General features: G+C 37.4%; 1 protein-coding gene across 5 annotated transcripts in view; it reads left to right on the top strand.

The window, feature by feature from the left end:
• RAP1GDS1 (Rap1 GTPase-GDP dissociation stimulator 1) overlaps positions 1 to 19,910 on the top strand; it is an 89,047-nt gene that overhangs the window by 34,037 nt on the left and 35,100 nt on the right. For 3 of the 5 annotated variants that reach the window (XM_066317896.1, XM_066317895.1, XM_066317897.1), the window contains exons 3-4: positions 12,851 to 12,973; positions 17,949 to 18,074. In XM_066317896.1, coding sequence (XP_066173993.1) covers positions 12,851 to 12,973; positions 17,949 to 18,074 — 249 coding nt within the window. Of the gene's footprint in view, positions 1 to 12,850; positions 13,035 to 17,948; positions 18,075 to 19,910 lie in introns of those variants that run through there. The other 2 variants (XM_066317898.1, XM_066317899.1) reach the window with 2 other exon arrangements.

The raw sequence follows: 19,910 nt of genomic DNA, 5'->3' as shown, positions 1-19,910 counted from the left end.
CATATAATAGATTGATTCAACAAATTGATACAGAATCAGCTTTCTAAATGTTTTCTCATAGCTCTCATCCATCCAGTTAACATCTTAATATGGATTTCACTGATTGATTTTTAATTATAGTGTATGTTATCATAGATATGATACCTAATTATGAGAGACACACTGTACCTTTGTGTCTGTGTATAAATTATTACACAATAGTAATGAGAAATCAAATTTATATAAAAGTACGTTAATTGTAATGCAGAAATAAATAATATTTTGCAAATAGTCATTCTGCTCTCTTTTAGTCTATTTCCATGTGTGTGATTAAATTAATGAAGTATACATTTATATTACAGTTCATCATCACATTAATGTGAGAGAAAAAAGCCATGAAAGGAATAGTTTGTTTTAAGAGAATTTTATAGGACTGTGATTTTGTTGGGAGTTCATGGTAGTATTGTAAATCACAGAAGTTAAAGTTTTATTCACTGCTTTAAGACCTGAAGATAAAAATATTATTTTATCTTATATAAAATTTAGTACATTACTAATATGCTAATGCAACCCACTCCCATCTACTGCCAGCCAAAATCAGTAGTTAAACTGAATGATACTACAACAGATTGAAATTTTCAGTAAAGGACAGCTTCAGTTTTGCATAGTGCATGTACACATGAATGTTTTAGTGACCATTACACTGCTTTTAATTGGTATCTGCCTGCAGCATAGTTTTGTGGCTGCTGCAGAATGTTAAATTCCCTGGTCTCCAAGAGTACAGTGAAAATGATAGTTCCATTTATTTTGCATACAATCTTTATGTTTTCATTATGCTAAAACATTACTTTCTTCTCATATTTTCTACTGTATAGAAAGAGACGACAAAGTTATGATGAATATCATAACTTTTTTTTTCTTTTTATGTAATCTCCTGTGTTTCCTTTTGTTTTTCACTCTCCTTCTCAAAATGGATTTGTTGATAATCCTAGACAGGTGTAATGCCCTGGAACATGACACCTCCTGCCTGACTTTAGGAGCTATTCTGCCATTTGTCACACCAGTCACATTAAGGTGCATGCACACACACACATGTTATACTACCGAAGGGTGAGTCAAATACTCAGCTGAATGTGATAACTGCTGGTAAATATTTGGCTAGCCAAATTCAAATTGTTTTAAGTACAATTTGTCTGGGAGAAACTTGAATAGCTCTTCACATCTGAGACCTGGGTCTGAAAATCCTGCGCAGATGGTTTCCTTAGGAGACATTGTTTGGAAATACATATATTCCTATTTATGCAGATATTTTAGTACTTGTCTGTCACCAGCACTTCTGTCTGAGGCCAGTCATTCATAGTCTAGCTTGTGGCACTAGAGAAAACTGAGGAGGTTAAGATGAAAGAGGCAACAATGACAGAAGAATAAGACACAAACATGCATTAGAAATGCTTTAGAATAAGAACATACCTCATTTTGTGTGGAGTTCCTTGAGCATTCCCAGTGAAGTTAAGTAGCATATCTGGGGACTTTGGAGCCATAAAGTTGCAGTAACATTAGTTGAGATTCACAGTTAGTGTAAAAGCTCCTTTCACCTCTGTGGATCTACCTCATTTGCATAAGCTGAGATTCTGTCCACCTTGCTTCTGAAAGAAAAACACAAATATTTGATCTCTGTCCACCTGTAAGCACTCACCATCTGCTAAACTTCCCATAATTCAGATTTGTAAATAAAGATCATTTACTGCTAATAATAAGCATTATTGCCAGTAAAAAAACAGCCAGCCATGAATGAAATTAATTATGAATTATGAAATGAACTGGCTTATATTCAATCAAGAGGTCAAAGTCATGTATTAAGTGTGTTTTCTTTTAACAAGTATACATTAAAACAAGTTACTCCACTGTCTGCTCCATATAATCTGGATTAGTTCTATACTGATGTGGCTTGATGTGTTATTGTCTAGAAAGAATTTTGCTGATCTGGAAGCAGACTGGTTACAGTGACATGGAGTGTAGAATGATCGTAACAATTATAAAAAGGCATAAGCCTCCTCAAAAGTATGAGTAAGACACGTAATGAAGAAAAGTAATTTGAAAGATCATATGCTTACATTTCTGGAATGTAATTAATTTCTGTAATTTCTGTAATGTAATGTGCATTTCTGCAATGAAGTCAGTGAGGTATAATTGCTTTATTTTGTATCTCACACCCAAAGAAAAACATGGGTATGTATTGCTATTGGAAATAATTGGTTAATTAACTCCTTGTATAAGGAGTTATAAGAAAAAACAATATTGGCCATTATTTTCAATCAACATAGACAAATTTATACTTGTTAAGAGCCACTTCATAAATACTATGCCTATCCAAAAAGTGCATTTATCCTAAGATCCCTAAATAAATATTCACAAGAAAGGACTGCCTGACAGAAAGAAGGCAAAAGGGAAATAGAGGTTTTCATGTAAACAGCAGTCCCTCTGGGAAAAAATTATCACGGTAACAACAAAAAAAGTTATTGCTAGTTCAGACATGCTGTGTTTGAGATACAAGAAGTTACAGCAGACATAAATAACCCAGTTTTGATAAATGAGAAATCTGAGAAATCTGCTGAGAATGTTATTTTTGGCTCTGCTGTACTCAGCATAAGAGGCTGAAAATGCCCACTAATCCCAGCTTTCAGCACCTGGCTCTGAAAATGTCTGACATGTAACTGAAGTCCAAAGGCTGGCACATGCATTTGAAATATATTTTACATACACTTTTTAGGAGACTAAGAATATGGGTTCACATGTTTGTGTGAAGAAATGGTTAAGCAAAATCACAGCAGTAAAGATAAGCTTACATGAGAGGGCAAGGCCCCTGTTTTGAAAAGGATTTAGAAACACTGGAAATACTTGAAATAATGCACTTTACCTTAAAGATGTGGTTGACTAAGGTACCCTATTTTCTACTTGCTGAGCTTTGCTGATACCTGGTACCTCAAGGAACCATCACATGACACATGAAAATTTTAAATTCATGCTTGAAACTGGACATTTCGGCATTATTCAAAGGGTACTTTAGAGTTCCAATTTTCTTCCCATAATGTGCAGAGTTTCGTAACAGCATTTTGCTTTGCCCCGGAATGGACATGCTCGGGCCACACTTTGTTTAGAATATACTGGCTGTGTTATATCAGGGAAAGTAACATTGTTACAAATTACCTGAGCAGTTTCTAGTAAGCTTTTGCCATCAGTTCCTGCTGTTCCAGTGTTCTGGTGTAGGGACCATGGGCTCATCCCTCCTACCTAAAGCTTCTTGTTCAGGTTTTCTCTTGGGAGTCACCAGTGAGTTTTCTGAAATGTGGTTGTTCCTATTTGATGGCACCTCACAGGAGGATGTGTTAGTATCTGGAGTGTTTAGGAAAAACTTGGATATCTGGAGATACAGCAGATTTCTCACATCCCTTTGTCAGTGGTGAAACTTTTCATTGAATGCCCTAAAACTCTGGTAGACACCTGCTTTAACAGGCATCTAGTTTTCTCTCTTTAATTATTTTGGTGGATTTCCAGTTCTAAAAACCCTGTGTTTACTCAGAGGCTATATTTCAGTTGGAAATTAATTTTATTCTGTTCTTCATAGCTGTGGCTTCCATATGTTGTTGAATTTAGTTAGTATTTGTGCTTCGTATACTTGATGTTCCTTTACTGATCTTCACTGGCCATAGAAGATGGAACCATTCCTCTACTGGAGTGGAAAAAGTCATGAAGAATTGAGAACGTTATAATTCTGTAATTCAGGGCTCAACTAAAAAAAACCCTGAAATTTTAAAATATATTATTTGATCCTATTAATACCTTTGATTTGTAAAAGAAAAAAGCATGATTTACCTATTTTTATCTATTTGCTCTTTTTTTGATAGGACATTCTTGATAGTTCTGTGTACATACTCTTATTTATGCATTCCAGAGTCAAGTAGGCAGCTGCCTGCTTAACTTGTAACACTAAGTGCCATCTGATTTCAGTGAAGCCTTGTACCTCTTTTATACACAGAGGATTAAGAAACATTCATTTCATCTCTTGTTTCCACAGCCCTCTCACATTAGGATGAAAATATCTATCCTCCTGTCCCAAACATAGAAAAAGTTAAATTGTAGAACCTTTTGTCACAGCAGAGTTATTCTAAGGCACAAACAACTGAAATCACTTTCATTTTTTCCTATTGGCTTGACACCTTAAGCTTTCTCCATTCCCTTTTGTGGAATGAAGCATGGAGAAAAAGCTCCACATTTCAGAGCTTGCTCAAACATACATATTCTTAAACATCAGCACACTAACCTTCCTCTGTCCTGAAGAAATTGTATTAGCAGAATAAGAGTAAAATGATGCAACTGTTGTTTCATGCAGATTGTGGCCAACGAATGATGCTTTCCTGAGTGTGAAGGCTTGCACAGTATTAAAGCTTCAACCAATAACTGTCTATAGGCCCTATTCTGACCCTCTAACTTCTGACCACAGTTGTTTTGTGTAAATAAAAAAGAGCTTTCAGTATCCTTGTAGATGTAGCACACTTTACAAACATGTAAGCTGTGACAAGGCAGTGCATAAGCACATCAAGGGAGCTTAGCACTACCGAGGGGGTAGACAGTGGTACTAATTGGATTAGTGGCCTATTAAAACAACTGATAACTAGTAGAATTAAGTTCACTGACAAATAGCATTTCCATGCTTTCTCATTCCTCTTTGATCTTTAGCATCTCCGTTTCTTCTTAGCAGCAGTCTCCCTTCCCGGAGGATTTTTGATCCTCCGTGGGTGTGCCCTCCAGTGATCCCCAGAATATGTCTCCCACCTGTGATCTGGACAGAAAAGGAGGCCACACATGGATATATATTGTGTATATTCAGACCCAGTAGGCACACACCTGCATGTTAGTCCTGACGTGTTGATGTCTCAGCCTGAACATTCAAACAAGCAACAGACATTTATGGTGTTATCCATGAAAAGGAAATACACAGATGAAAGCTAGAACATCCTCCTCCAATAAGATAAAAACTAAACAGTATCATTGCTAACTGTCTACTGAAATTTATAGTTATCTGCTGAGCTTAAAGTATTCTTTAGGTAGATGCTGTCCTTAGCCTATGACAAAGATTTTAGGACTTTATTACTATTCCTGGTTTGTCTTGGAAACTACAAAAATATTAAGAGTAACACTAAGGCATCATAGTACCTTGTAGGACTTGATTTCTTTACATATTGAAGACATGAAGACACGAACATGAAGTCTGTTTAGCTACTACTAAACCTTGATTCAGCATCTTTGGAATTCAGTGGGGTGGGCATAATGCATTTAATGTCTATTCCAACCAAGGGAGGGAGTAGAAATGAAAAAGGAAGAAATGAAACTAAATGGATGAGTAACAAGGAGTACATAAGATTTTTATTTTAGAGGAATAAAAGAAATGGCAGAAGGGAGAAACAGATATAAAGATAAAATTTTTGAAAATAAAACCAAACAAGCTAAATGCACATACCTGAGTGGCTGGTAGGAAGCAGTCAGACCAAAACACCACATCTCAGACCAGCAAGAATTTCTGGTCTGCTTCTGACACAGATAATCTCTTGTAACAGAGGCAGGGGTTCAAATTTGATTGGGCCAGCTCAGCCAATCAAGCCATTAAGCTCACCTGCAAAGATTTCTTGTCAAATGCTCTGCTAAAAGTTGGGGATCCTGATGAATATTTTTTAAAGAGAGTTTTGACTCAAACACTGTGGTATAAATTGTTCCTTTTTTTTAGCTGAAGAAAGATGTTTGTTGCATCTTAGCTCATGGGCTGTTGCCTTGTCATGGTATTTTACACACATAATCCAGAATTGTTTCCTCATTAAGAGCTGTATATAATATATTTTTACAGTATAACTCTACTAAATCAAGGTGACTGCTTTTTATTGGACTGTCTCCCAGTAAACTGGCTTACACTAATGATACTGAATGGTAATCACTGCTGCTTAGTGGGATTATATTTTACATAAATTCCCCTTAATAATGATGTATTTAGTTAGTGCCAGATAGTTAAATGTTTATCCAAGTGTTAAATTCCAAGTGCTATTCATTGAATACACAATGTGCCAAATAAAGATTAATTATTATATTTTTCTTTGCAGAAGGTATCAGTGAATAGAGGTTCCAGATAATATAATTGACACATCTTTTTTTCAGATTGCCTCCGTATTGCATTTTCTAAAGGCTTTTCTTTTGCTTCTATGTTGCATTTCAAAAATGCAAAGGAAAATGCCTACCTTTTACCAAAAACATTATATTTAGAGATCATGTAATTCACAATTTCAGGTCTGCAGTTTCATTCTTAGCTTTGCCCCAGTCCTTTATAACTTAAAAATGTGATCTTTTTTAGATTAGGTATTCTTTAAGCTACTCTGATAGCACAGCTCACTAAAAATACCAGCAGATTAAAAAATTCCTTTATGTGTAGATGCACCTTTTCAATAAGCAAAGGGTGGAATATCAGAGCAGGCATTTCAGCTCACTTAAGAGCACTCTTAAGAGATTGCTTAAACGGAAGGTTTAAACATTTCCTGCATATAAAATGATCAGGTTTCAAATTTAATTTTATGTTAATAAACGAAATCAAATTTGGAGAAAGGATTTTACTCCATAGGACTAGCATTTATTATACATTCTGAAGAACTAAAGCATGAGAATACCTTTTACCCTGGGACCTGTACTAATTTCAGTCAGTACCAGTATGGGAGGAGCCAGGGGAAAATATCCATGGAGACTCAATACAAAACACAAAGATGTGAGTGTATGACATTTGTACTAAGATGCCAGACAACAAACTTGGCAGCTGAGGCACTGACATCAAACTCTTTCAGCAACCTTGCTACTGAAGTGGTTAGATCCTGGAGTGGGTGAGTCAGAAAGGGGGAACAGCTTGGATAAATCCACCAGCTATGTGCCAGGGCTTGATACTGGATCCAGTTCAGGAACTCAGGGGTGCCAAGCTGCCTAACTTTAATATTCTGCCTTTTGATGACCTATTCATGGAAGTATTTGTGCATTTTTCTTCACTGCAGGCAAAGATGTCACTTATTTTTTTACTTCATTGGTACCTGCAACAGGCTATTCAATGGGTAGAATCTCGTCCTGAAATTCACTTTTATACTTTGGATGTAGCTTTTGGAGAATTTAATCATTTGGACTCATGCAGCTAGTTGATTGATAAATCTGTCTCTCCATCTGTCCTTCCTTCCTTGTTAGAGCTGAGATTTTAATTACAAACATCTGGGTACTGTCTCTTTCTTCGTTAAAAATAGGAATTGAAGTTGCCCTGTAGCTGCTGACAGAGACAAAACAGAGCAAACACCATGATGGAAACATTTGTACAGCTAAGGGAGAATCCTCCCTCCTTGCCTGATAAGTGTCTAATTTCAAGGATAAGTGAACAGGCAAATTTTGGGGATTTCCCCATGTGAGGAGGAGCATGCCAAAAAGAAATCAAATGTCTACAGTTATTTTTATACATTAATTATTATTAAATTACTTCATTTTCCCCATTAAAATAACTCTTGATAATTGGAGCAGACTCTTTGGTTAAGGTTTGTTAAGCAAAACCTCCTTATCAGTGGTGCATTGTTTCCTGAGAGCACAGAATTTGTTTTTCTGAGGTTCTGTGCAGCTCACTTTTTGTTTTTTTGTAGCCAGACTAAAATCTTCCTTTTGTGGTTTGAAAAATGCAGTGGGAGGTTGTGGAAAGAGGGAGAATGTTTCTTGGGGGAGGCTGGAGAGAGCATCAGTGCTTACGCTTGGTCACATGAACCTTCTTACTGTGGTGGTTCACAGTGCAGTTCGAAAGATATCCCTTGTTCCCTTCATTCTCTTCCCTTCTGCCTCCTGAAAGAGCAGATGGAAGGTTCCTTTCATGATATATGTGGTTCATCATTATTTATTCATGTGTTCATCTTTCTCTTTCTGATCAGAGTACATGTAGGAGGAACATTATCAAGCCAAGGGAAATTTCTGCAGTAGTTCCAGTAGGTTTATAAAACATCTTTGCAGCTAGAAAGACATGCATTTTTCAAAAGAGTACATGGCAAACACAGTTTGCTTAATAAAGAAGACCCCTCACAAAGCTGTTTATTTTTAATTCTGTGGTGTGAAGCTCCACAACAATGGAAGCTTCCCAATGGGAATTATTGCAGTGCTAGCCACCTCAACTGTAGGGTTACTAATAATAGTGTAAGTTAAACTCATTGTTCATAGGGGGTAAGGAATGGTGAGTCTACAGCTTCCTTCTGCTGGCAAGGCACTGCTGAGAGATATGCCTTGCCTTTCCCTTCCCCCTTTCTGCCTTTTATTTCACTTGAATGTGTACAAACTTAAACAGAGAGAAGAAAAAAAGTGAATAGAGGGAAGTGAAATTTCAGAGGAAAGAGAGCTGAGAGAGGAGAGAGTGTAGAATTTTAATTCCAAACACATTAGATATTTTTCCTGTGATTTCTGCTACTTAATTAACCAGTCTGATAGCCACGGTGCTCAGCTCTCCAGCTCTGATCTGTGGTATTAAAGATTTTCCTGCCCACCCCCTTAACTATTCTGACTTCAGGCACTGAAAAACCACAAAAAGCAAGCATATTGACATTTTAATCACTCAGCTATGACATTAATGAGATTTTGACACTACGTGATCTAACATACCCTTTGTCTTGATATAGAGTGATACAAGGAGGCATCTAAAGCAGCAGGCAACCTTAGAGGGTTTTTCCCTCCAATTATGCTGTATTAGATTGTGTGCAAAAGGGCTGCTTTTAATGCAGCATTATTACAGTCCTATAGTTTCTTTGCTTTAAGGTGGGACAGCTCTAGGGGTGGGCTGGTGTAAGCAGACTGAAAACCAGCCTTTAAAAGAAAGCATTTGAAATCACAGATACATCACAGATAGCAAAAGGATTATGAGATGTGGCACCCTAATGTCAGGCTATCTACATTGCTAGGTTTCTTTCAGACACAAATTTAATGGATTTTAAAGGGGATGTAATTCTGCTAAAGGAATGTTGGCTGTAGTTTCCCTTTTGGCTAGTATAGAAAGCACAGGAGGAGAATATGTGGTAGAGATTTGTCTAGGTCTTTCTTGTTGCTGGAGAAATTTTTTGGGTTTATTTTTAGTTGGTCATGCTCCAACTACAATTAAAATAGCAGTTTAAAAGAAGACAACTGACATAAGTTTTCAAAATAATTTACCCTCTAATAATTTACTAGGAAGCCCAGAATGAAACCAGCATGCAGAAGATCAATATCCTTAATAAATAGTACCTCCAGTGCATACACACAGAGAGACAGGAAGCCAGGCAGGCATTTGTTTCTGAAGAAAACAAATAAAGCAAGAGTTGAGGGTTGCCTATGCTAAAGCCACTAGCAGTTTCTAATTCTCAGCAAACCCTACCTTATTTCTCCTAGAGCCAGCCATTGGTAGGGGTACCAGCCCTTTGGCAGCATCTGTGTGTGGTCTCCCAATCTCAGGTTCTGCAGAATCAAAAACAACTGATGGTTTTTACAATCATAGTGAAAATATTGCTACATAAACGTGACAGTCTATTGTCCACTCCAAAGAATACCACTACACACACTTCCCATTACTTCTGTTCCTATGTCCCTGTATATTTTATGTATTTATACAGGACACATGTTATGTGAAGCTGAGCACAAAGGAGAGTCGCACACAGGACTGTTCACTCATGTTTCGTAAGTGAAGCAATTGTCCCATTTGGGCACTGTAGGAAATGCTTTTATACCTACACCTGAAATCATCTTCAAGACCTCCAGCTTGCTATTTTCTACAGACATACATTTTAACACTTAGTAGCTGAACCTAGTGTACAGTTAACTCTGCAGACAAGTAAAGGATGGTTGAAGATCTTCGTTTGGACTTTGCAGGGCAGCTCTGTGCATCATTTGCCTGTTAAGTCTTCCTCCTTTAAAAGAATATAAAAAATATGGAGCAAAAATGCTATATTTAACAAGGCAATTTTAGGTTTATAAATAAGACATCTTGTTCCAATTAAAATACCCTTCTTTGTTTAAGCATTTCAAATCTCCAGAAAGATTGGTTTCCTATAACAAAAATATCTGCCAACCACATGTGACGTATGAAATAATTTGTATATTACAGCACATTCTTTTTTTTCCCCACCTTCTTTATTAGAACTTTATTATGATGAACACAGAATCCCTGAAAAACAGATTTTTTTTTGCAGATACAGAGTAATGTGCATGAGGATGGAAGAGTAATTTTCCTGGCACATGCTCTTAAGATGCCTTATATGGAGGATCTACTATAAACTACTTGCAAAGATTTAGTGTCATACTGTCATCTCTCTATTTTGAAACTGAATTAATTTGTGTATTACACCAAGTGTAAATTGTATGTGTTCTGCAGAGGAAGAGCAGTGCTTACTTAGACTTGGAGTAGACAAGCTGAAGCACCCTGTGGCATTTTTTACACCTAAGGCAATTCCTGGCAAAAATGCCTCAGTGGGCCGATAGTAGTAATTCTTCTGCGTGATGCCAGACTAAAGTGCTTTTCTCCAAAATAATGATGCTTGAGCTGCTACTCACCCAGGCTAGAGAAGAGGTAGGGGTGTTCTGCACTCACTGATGGTCAAATTAATCCATCTTCCCTCTTTTATGATTAGCAAAAGTTTGACATTGATACCTAACCAGCTAACAAGAAACATGGATTTTGGTTTGAAGAGATGAGTATATGCAGCTGTGCCTCCTCTACTGCTTCAGAGTAGGAAAAAGTCATTGGTCAGTTTTCATCTGTGTGATCCCAGGTAGCTGATTTCCCAGTTTCTGAGATGTCTGTTAGGGCTGTGCTTTTATTGGTGCTCACTGTTCTTAATAAAATAAATCAGGGTGTATCTGCTGCACATAACTTGCCTGGAGAAGCATTTAATTTTATTTTCCCACTTCTTGCAGGATATATTTAGTTCTACTTATGTAATTTATGCTTTGCACAGTAATGAGTCCATCAAACTACAGACTAAAAAAATATGACTGGATACTGTATATCTCAGCAGCGTGACAGGAGAAAATGCATTAATGTCTCCTGCCTACTAATGCAGGTTCACACATATCCATATTTTGCATTTTGAATTCTGTATTTGGAGTTTTGAATTTAAGGGAGAAAGAAGCTCTTCCTTAACAGATGTCTAAGATTTCTGGACTAGTCTTCAGTCCTGATAAGATTTTGTCTAAATTCAGACTTTCATTTTGTGTGTCTATAGCCACTGGAAAATATTGCTACTAAGTATATGCTATATATCAGAGTTTATAAAAGCTTTCAAATAAGCCATAAACTCCTTTTTATTATATCTTTTGAGAGGTTTTTTTCAGTGTATTTCAAAAATTGCAGTTAACTAGACTGCAAACAGGTTAATAATAATTAGCACTTGCATTATGCATGAGATGTTGAGATTACTCTTTACTGATGCCTAATCTGTTTGTAATCAGATGTCATCACTGACACACTGTAGCTGAGTGGTCCTAGCCAAACGCCAACATCCCAAGTTGGAGTTATATACAGAAATGGGAGGCATAACTGCAATACAGACTTGAAGTTCTTTTTTTTCAATCTGTTTTCTGTTATGTAGACACAACCAGCTTCCAGACACTGAAGCATGTACATACTCTGTGTGAGCCACAAAACCCATGGGAGTCACCTCTGCCAGGCTTGTGCTGGCTTCTGTTCAGGGGCAGCTTGAGTGGATCTCTCCCATTCTTGGAGGCAGCAGAGTGGGGCTGCCACAGATCAAATTCAGTTGCAGCCCTGACAGTGAGGAAAGGAAGGAGGAAGAGAAGAGAGAGGGTGGTATGTTATTATCAATTTACAGGTAAAGCACAGCCAGAGTGGTTGCAAACTGCATTCAGATGGATTTGTTTTGCCTTGCAAAAGTTGATTGGAGCATCTCACAGTGAACTCTGAAGAATGCAAATAACTTCCCTTATAAATGGCTTAAGAAGTCATGCTGCTTTCTAAAATGATAGCTGCCATCTAGTTGTACTGTGTGTCACATTAATACTCATCTCAAATATGCCATTTCTAAAAGCATTAGCAAAATATGTCATAGCATCTAGTACCTTGTCTTTAACTGCAATTGAATCAATGTTGGTTTTCAGTTTATTACAGAGCTTTGCAGTGTTGGGTGGGGCCCTGTTAGGGAGCAGCTGCACATTTCCTTTTATTACATACAGAAAGGAGAAAGCTTTTGTCACAAATCTTTGATATCTACTACAGGAAACTCAGTGTTTTCCCCTTTCCATTCTACTGAGTCTATACTGGAGCTACTCTGTAACAGAGAAACATAGAAGATATTTAAGTGAGTCTAAGAGGAGTCTATAACCAGGATCATCTTAGATCTCCCTCTTCTCCAGTTTCTCATTCCTAACTGCATTAAGCTGTACCCTAAACTGTAAGAACTTTCCCCATCATTCCCTGAACATTTCCAATAATTCATCTCTTCAAAGTGTCATTCCTTGACTTTTACATGGTACCTTTATCTGCTGCATATCACTTTATGACCTTTAGTCTTACAGTCTTCTCCAGTATTTTTTTCCCCATGTAAGCATGAGTATATATCTGTATTTACTTATATGGCAGTCACCTTATAAAGATCAATTGATTAGAAATGGCAAAGTATTAAGTTCTATGAGTACATCAGATAAATATGTTCACTGAACAGTTAGCTTCTTATATGGAAAATAATGACTAACATAATTATATTTGAGAAGACTTCCCTTCTGCTTTTCTTTCTGTTCTTCCCCAAAGCAATTTGATGCACAAGTCATTTTTGTGTGATATGTTTTTCAGATATGGAGACAAGTGAAAAAATCCAGAAAAGCGGAGTTCTTCAGGTGTTCGCGAGTCTGTTGACGCCTCAATCTTCCTGCACAGCAAAAGTAGCTAACATCATAGCAGAAGTAGCCAGAAATGGTGAGGTTTTCTACAAGAACTTTTCTGCTGGAACATCTTCAGTTTTTCACCTCACTTGTCAGTATGTTTTACTTCATTTATGTTTTCATTTTATGGATTAGACACCTTTCATGTCCCTCCCTTTCACTCTTTTTGTTTTGTCAAAATTTTTTTCTGTACTTTTTAATAAAATCAAAACAGCAGTTGGCTGCTGGAATTTCTTTTCTTTTCATTCTGTTTAGTTTTTAAGACAGTAATGTAATTTATTGGGCAGAAACAGCTCACCACTGATGAAATGCATTTCTGTATGAAAAGCATGTAGAAAAAGAGGTATGCACAATGTGTGCAGCCAGTTATGCATAACGCCCAGAGTTACAGCAGTAGCATCTATCCAGGCGGTTAAGGGATAGTAGATCATTTCTTTGGTCTGAGATTTTTCCTAAGATTATAACCATTATGAGTCCTGTGATACCACATTAAAACCAATGAGTCCTACCTAAAGAGCATTATACGTGTTAAGTAAGAGCCCAAAGTTCCAAATAAGAATCAGGTCCATTTTGGTATGTATTATATACATACAGTATATAATACAACATCGGAGGAAATAAAAAAACTATTTAAAATTTTCTTTAGACAGGATTATCTTAAAGATCACCCAATACCTGCGTATCTTTAACCCACAAGAATGGCCACATACCTGCAAGCAGACACTATGGGCAGACCCTGTGATGAGGGTAGAGGACATTTGTGGCTGACTTTTCTCACTCCTGGACTTGCTTCTGTCACAGCTGAAGAGGCACAGATTCTGTTTTGGACTTCCCTTCCCCACAGGCCAGACAGAGAATGTTTCTTAACTGCTCTCCTGGCAGCCCTGTCCCTCTCCCTCTGTAAATTCTCATGCTGATGCCTCTTCAGGGAAAGGGCTACGTTCTTAGTGACTCCTTTAACATTCTATTTCCACCTTTTCTGAGGAATCACAAAATACAGTTTCTTACTGATACCCCAATGGTGATCTCCACCCAATTTACTGGTTTTAAGACAGAGCTATATATGATTATTCAGAAACAACACTAACGAGAAAATAAAAGGGATATGTTTAGTTTTTAAGTGTTAAAATAATTTAGATAAAGAGCCAATAAAAGACATATACATAATAATTTAAATTTAGAAATGTTTCAGAAGGACAGAGATTTAGGCAAATATATCATGGGGTTTTTTCTCTACTTAATGAATTAATGATAAGTATTTTTAGAACAATGCTGTCTGTGAACCATGTGTCCTCACAGTTGGTCTTTTTAGCTCCTATCCGAGGAGGGAAAAGTTAAGAATAAAATCAATGTTCACAATAGCTAAACTGATTACTATGTTTTGTTTCCTCAAAGATTCCCTTACAGACCATTTTAGCCAGTATCTGAAATCACATATGAAATGTCTGAATAGTTTCTAATGTGTCCTTTTTCCTGACAACTTTTAAACTGATGCTTTATGTATACTCTCAGAAAAGCTGACATTTTACCTGGTTCACCATACAACATAGCTTTTGTCTTTTCCTTAGAGTTATTAGCAGGTATAACTAGGACCTCTGTCAGCCAAGGTTAAAGTGAAGGTATCCAGAAATTATTTAAGGTCCCGTTTGAGATCATCTGGGTATTTTTCTTTGAGTCTAACTCCATTGAAATAGTTACTTAAGCAGTATAGCAGGGAATACCTCATTTGAATTCTCTTCTTTTCTTTTCTTTGTTTTATTGCATAAAAATAAAAGAGTTTAATGCTTATATTGTACCTGTTTTCAACAAACTTCAGGACACTGTGAGAAATTTGTGTAATCAACATTCAATGTATAGTAGGATAGATGGATTAAACCCATTCCCTGAGTGGTCATGCCATGCAGTACTGACAGAGCTGGGAGCAGAGACTATGATTTTGGGTGTTACTGATACAACAGCATCTTTTCCTTCCCCACTTGTTGTTTTCCTCTTACATTCCCCTTATCTGATCATACGTGCACACACATCTGATCACATCAAATTTCTCTACTTGCCTTGGTGGCTTTGTCATGTTTCATCTTTTCACCTCTTCATGCTCTTGCTCTTTCACTCTTCTGCTCACATGACTCTTCCTCCTCCCAGCTTGAGCTTAAAATTGTTTCTCCTATTTTAAACACCCAGACATACAAAACTCCCTTCAGTCACTCATGTCTCTCCATCTAGAGCTATTTGCCTTTCAGCTGTGAGCATCATGAGGGCTCAGATGAACTTGTTACATGGAATTTCTCTCTTCACCAAGAGCCTTTTTAACCCTCTTCCAAGGTTTTTAGTCTTGTCTTCTTTGCCAGATGCAGGAATGAGAGAACATGATCTTGACAGTCCGTAATACTACAACACAATTACATTTCACTTTCAAAATCTTGTCCTTCTTTTGGCTTATGTTACTCTGTCCTCAATGGTTCTCCTCCTTAAGCGATTATTCGCTGTTTCCTCCAAGGATCTGCTTCATTTCTCTCCCAGGTTAGTGGAAACCTTTTAAGGACTCTATTCTCAATTACATTCTCATTCTTCTATTACTTCTGTGTAGTATCAGCTGCAAAAGTAGTTGCAGTAACCCATCTTTGTTCCTGTTTCACAGATCTATTTTGATACATATGGCACCATTTCTTTCACTTCTTGTTCTTACATGACCTTGATAAATACAAGTTTGCTCAGCATACTGACCAATGATTTTGTTGCTGAAAAAGCTTCTGCCCACTCCAAATGGAGGGGGGTGGAGGAAGGGTTTCTTACTCCTTTTCACCACGTGAGGAAGAACCTAAACAAACAGCAGAACAGATTGAGACCTCTCAGACCTTTAGGAGAGAGCAAGTTTCATTTCCTGATACAGACTAGGAGAAAAGAAACCACCTGACTTTGATGATGTAGATACTATGATAAATAGCCAGGGTGTAAAGGAAAGTGATGAAGGGATAGCTGAGGAACAGGGAAGAGTTTTTAAAGGCAATTGAGAAGAAGAGGCTGAGGGGACAGAGAAGACAGAGGAAGAAACTAAATACATCTAATAAATAAACATAAACAGTGAAGTTGAAAGTGGGCGATAAAGAAATATATTGAGCGTTACAAGGACTTGGCAAGACCAGTTTTAATGACCAGATGTATCTGACATTTGTTATGTTCATTACAATGGATACTATCACCGTCTATCACACTCTGGCATCTAACCACAGTTCTAAAATGTTACAGTACCTTAGGAAGGTACGTAAATTGTGCTCACAGCTCTCTTGGACCCGTGCAAGTATATAGACATTGCTGATTCTTCTTAATCTGCGTGTTGGTGTATCAGAGTTATATCATCACATGACAATTACTTACCTCTGACAATTCTTTAGCTAAAATAACCCTGCAGGATTAAATACAAAAGAGACTAGATTTTGTAGCTACCAAAACATCAAAGAACATTGTAATAGGTGCAATAAAGGGAGTATTTGAGAAGATGTATTTGTACTTCAAGCATTGTATGAAATCTTTGAGTTATTGGCATGAGGAGTTCTCTTGATCCAGAATCAGAAAAATTTTCTCATCTGTATTTAGGAGTATTGTACACCCTGATTCATTCTGTCTCATAGATGGTGAAGTAACACAAAGGTAAACTGACTCTGAATGATCCAGTGTTGTTTAGGATCAGGAAGAGACATAACTAGCCCCTCCACTCAGCCCTGGTGAGGCTGCATCTTGATTACTGTGTCCTGTTCTGGGCTCCTCTGTACAAGAGAGATGTGGAACTCCTGGTGCAGGTCTGGCAGAGGCCACAAGGGTGAGAGGGAACTGGAGTATCTGTTACAAGGAAAGCTGAGGGAACTGGGCCTGTTTGGCCTTGAGAAGAGATGACAGAGAGGGGACCTTACCAATGTATGAGGAAGAACTTTATTGTATGGGTGACAAAGCACTGCAACAGATTGCCCAGAGGGGTTGTGGAGTGTCTTTCACTGCAGATATCCAAGAATCATCTGGATGCAATCCTGTGCCATGTGCTCTAGGATAACCCTGCTTAAGCAGGCAGGTTGGACCAGATTGTGGTCCCTTCCAATCTTACCCACTCTGTGATTCTATAATACTTTGCAGTTCAGAACAAATAAAAAACATATTGACCATTTGCCTTACAATACTACATCTCTAAAGGGTGCTCTGTAGTAAACTGTGAAATAACACTGATGTTATCAGGTAGTTCCTTCTATAAACCACCTTTTTAATGTGCAGCACAGTGCCTGCCTAGCTGTATCTCCTTCTGAAGAACAGCCCTTTATGTCTCTGACACCAGGATAGTTCCCTATGACTTGCACAGATGTAAAATAATTCTTTAGCTCTCCGTGGTATAGCAGGAAGGAAGGGCAGAGAGCTTGCCAGTGGATGGATGGGTTATTTACTCTTCCTCCCATGGTAGACATCAGTTAGATTGTGGAAAGCTACCAGCCTTTGGGCTCACATGAACTCTTGTATTTCTCGTTCTCTTTTACTGTTCTTTTCTTCACCTTTCAAATAAAAGCCTGTTACTGAGCTTTAATTTTCTTTTTTTAATTCTCCTAAAGGAAAAGCTTTTCCGGAATTCTAATTAAGGCAATAGAGAGTAAAACCTACTGCTTTAGAATACTAGTTTTAAGTCAACTTGTGAACAAGTATTAAGTTCATGATGAATTTGTTGTGAATTCACTGTTCTTTTCAGCCCTTCTCTGTGATGCTAAAAATATGCTTAGTCTGAACTATGTTAAATTAATTTCCATGGAAGTCAATTAAATACCCTTAATTCCTTCTGAATTAGCAAATAATGGAGAGAATTAAGCCCAAATCCTGACTTGGGCTTATTGTCTAGAAACTTGCATGGGAATTTACAGTTTGTCTGTGCACGTGTTTAGGGCACACAAAAGGCCCAGTTGCCGGGCCAGTGTAACTGGAATTGATGAAACTGGGAATAGCTGGTCTGGCATTAACAGGCTTTGCTTTATTTGCAGAATTCATGCGGAACCCCTGTGTGGATGCTGGGTTGATCCCTCCCTTGGTGCAGCTGTTAAACTGCAAAGACCAGGAAGTATTGCTGCAAACAGGACGTGCCCTGGGCAATATATGCTACGATAGCCGTGAGTGTTGACATCTGCTGTATTTTGTACTTGCTCTTGTGGAAGGGAGCGGAGTGTTTTGGTGTTCTGTACATTGTGTGCTGTGGGGTCATTTTCCTCCTTTCTTGGTATTTATTTACCCCACAGTTCATCCAAATGGATAAGAAAATGGAACATCACACTTGCAATAATGCTTTTGTGACAGAAAGATTCAAACATGTTTTCAATATTGTGATACAACTGGATATAAGAATAGAAAGGTTTTCTGATCCTGGGTTTGGATTTTTTGGGGTTTTTTTCAAACATAATGAACTAGGTTTTCAAGGAGCAGATGCTACATATGCAGAGGCAGTGAACAGTTAATTTTTCCTCAAACCGAATGTGTTGGAAAGGGAACAGAGTCAGAAGGGAACACTCATATTCTAACCAGTCTCAGATCTGTACAGAGCTGCGTGTGTGGCTGAAATGATGCCTGAGTTACTTTGCTGATTCTCAGAACTCTTATGTGGCCAATCAGTTGCTCCAGGATTACATATTGGTATTTTTGGTAGTCAGGGGTGGTGGTGGGGAGATGTTGGTGAGGTTTTTTAGCTTTTTATGGCCACAATCAATTTTTACAATGAGAAGCAATTGAGTTTTGAAATGCAGTTATGGCTCCATGTGCTGATCACATGCCTGGCTGTGTCATCTGCAAAACCAAACCAGCAGTTGGAGTGTTTTGAAAATGCAGCCTCATTATGCCTTACTTCAAAATTTTGAAAAAAGCTAGTGCACAATAGATAGGGTGCAGAAGCAGAGACACCAGGAACATGTTGCACATGAAGGAATTATGGATGTCTGCAGATGGAAAGTGAGATGAAATTGTAAAATAATTTTGTTATCCTGAGAGTTAGTGACTTATATAGAAATTTTCTACATACTGTGTTGCGTTTACCAAAAGTTCTCCTGTATGAATACTGACAGTAGCTTTTCTCCTTGCTACTTTTTTTTATCTGAGATCAAAAATTTACATTTTATGTTGTTTTAAATTACCTTGCCTTTGACCTCAGGGAAGTTAATTATATATTGGCATTTCCAGTTACAGACAACTACTGCTTGAGGATGTTAATGTATCATTCTTTCATTTAGGATTTTCTTTAAGGTGACCAATCAACTGAACAGCCGCTTCCCCATGGAAACTTCTCACAGAAGCTATTAAGCTTCCTATAACATAATTTATTTACTATGTTCTGTTTCAGGATTATGTATGAGATCAAGGTCACTCTCAGGTGCACTGGTGTATTTCATATAAGAAAAATATATGTATCTATTCATGTCATTATTGTTCATCTCACTTTTTTTTCCCATAAAATACAATAAGGACACACAGAAATTATTTTCTAGTGTGAGGCTTTACAGACTATTGCTGGTTTTTACAGTGCAGAATTTATCCTGTACTGAAAACTCTATTACTCACCTTGTGTTGTCCTTCTGTGGAGCAAAGCTGGCACTGATAAAATCTACAGTAGGCTGTGATGGGTTGTGGGCCATGTGTTGTCATGCTCCTGTGGGAGGACAGTCACTATCTTCCCTGTGTATTTGAATAAAATTACTGAGTAAAGTGTAATAAAATTTGACAAAAAATCAAGGTTAGCATATTTGATTTAAGTGGAAGAGGCTATTTACAGTGCCTAGATGTCGCATCCACCCCATCTGACATTTTCTGTTAACTTAATGTGTAATTATTAAATAGTTATGTACTCTATCCTAAATTTTTATTTAGGACAAATACTTTCACGATGCTTATTACTAGAAAATTTAATATACTTCAGGTTTTTTATTATTGGTTTTCTTTAACAAGGAGATACAAAGTATAAC

This window comes from Sylvia atricapilla, chromosome 4, assembly GCF_009819655.1.
Source record: "Sylvia atricapilla isolate bSylAtr1 chromosome 4, bSylAtr1.pri, whole genome shotgun sequence".
Taxonomy (NCBI): domain Eukaryota; kingdom Metazoa; phylum Chordata; class Aves; order Passeriformes; family Sylviidae; genus Sylvia; species Sylvia atricapilla.
Note: the sequence above shows the minus strand (reverse complement) of the source record. Positions and strands in the feature narration are given on the sequence as shown.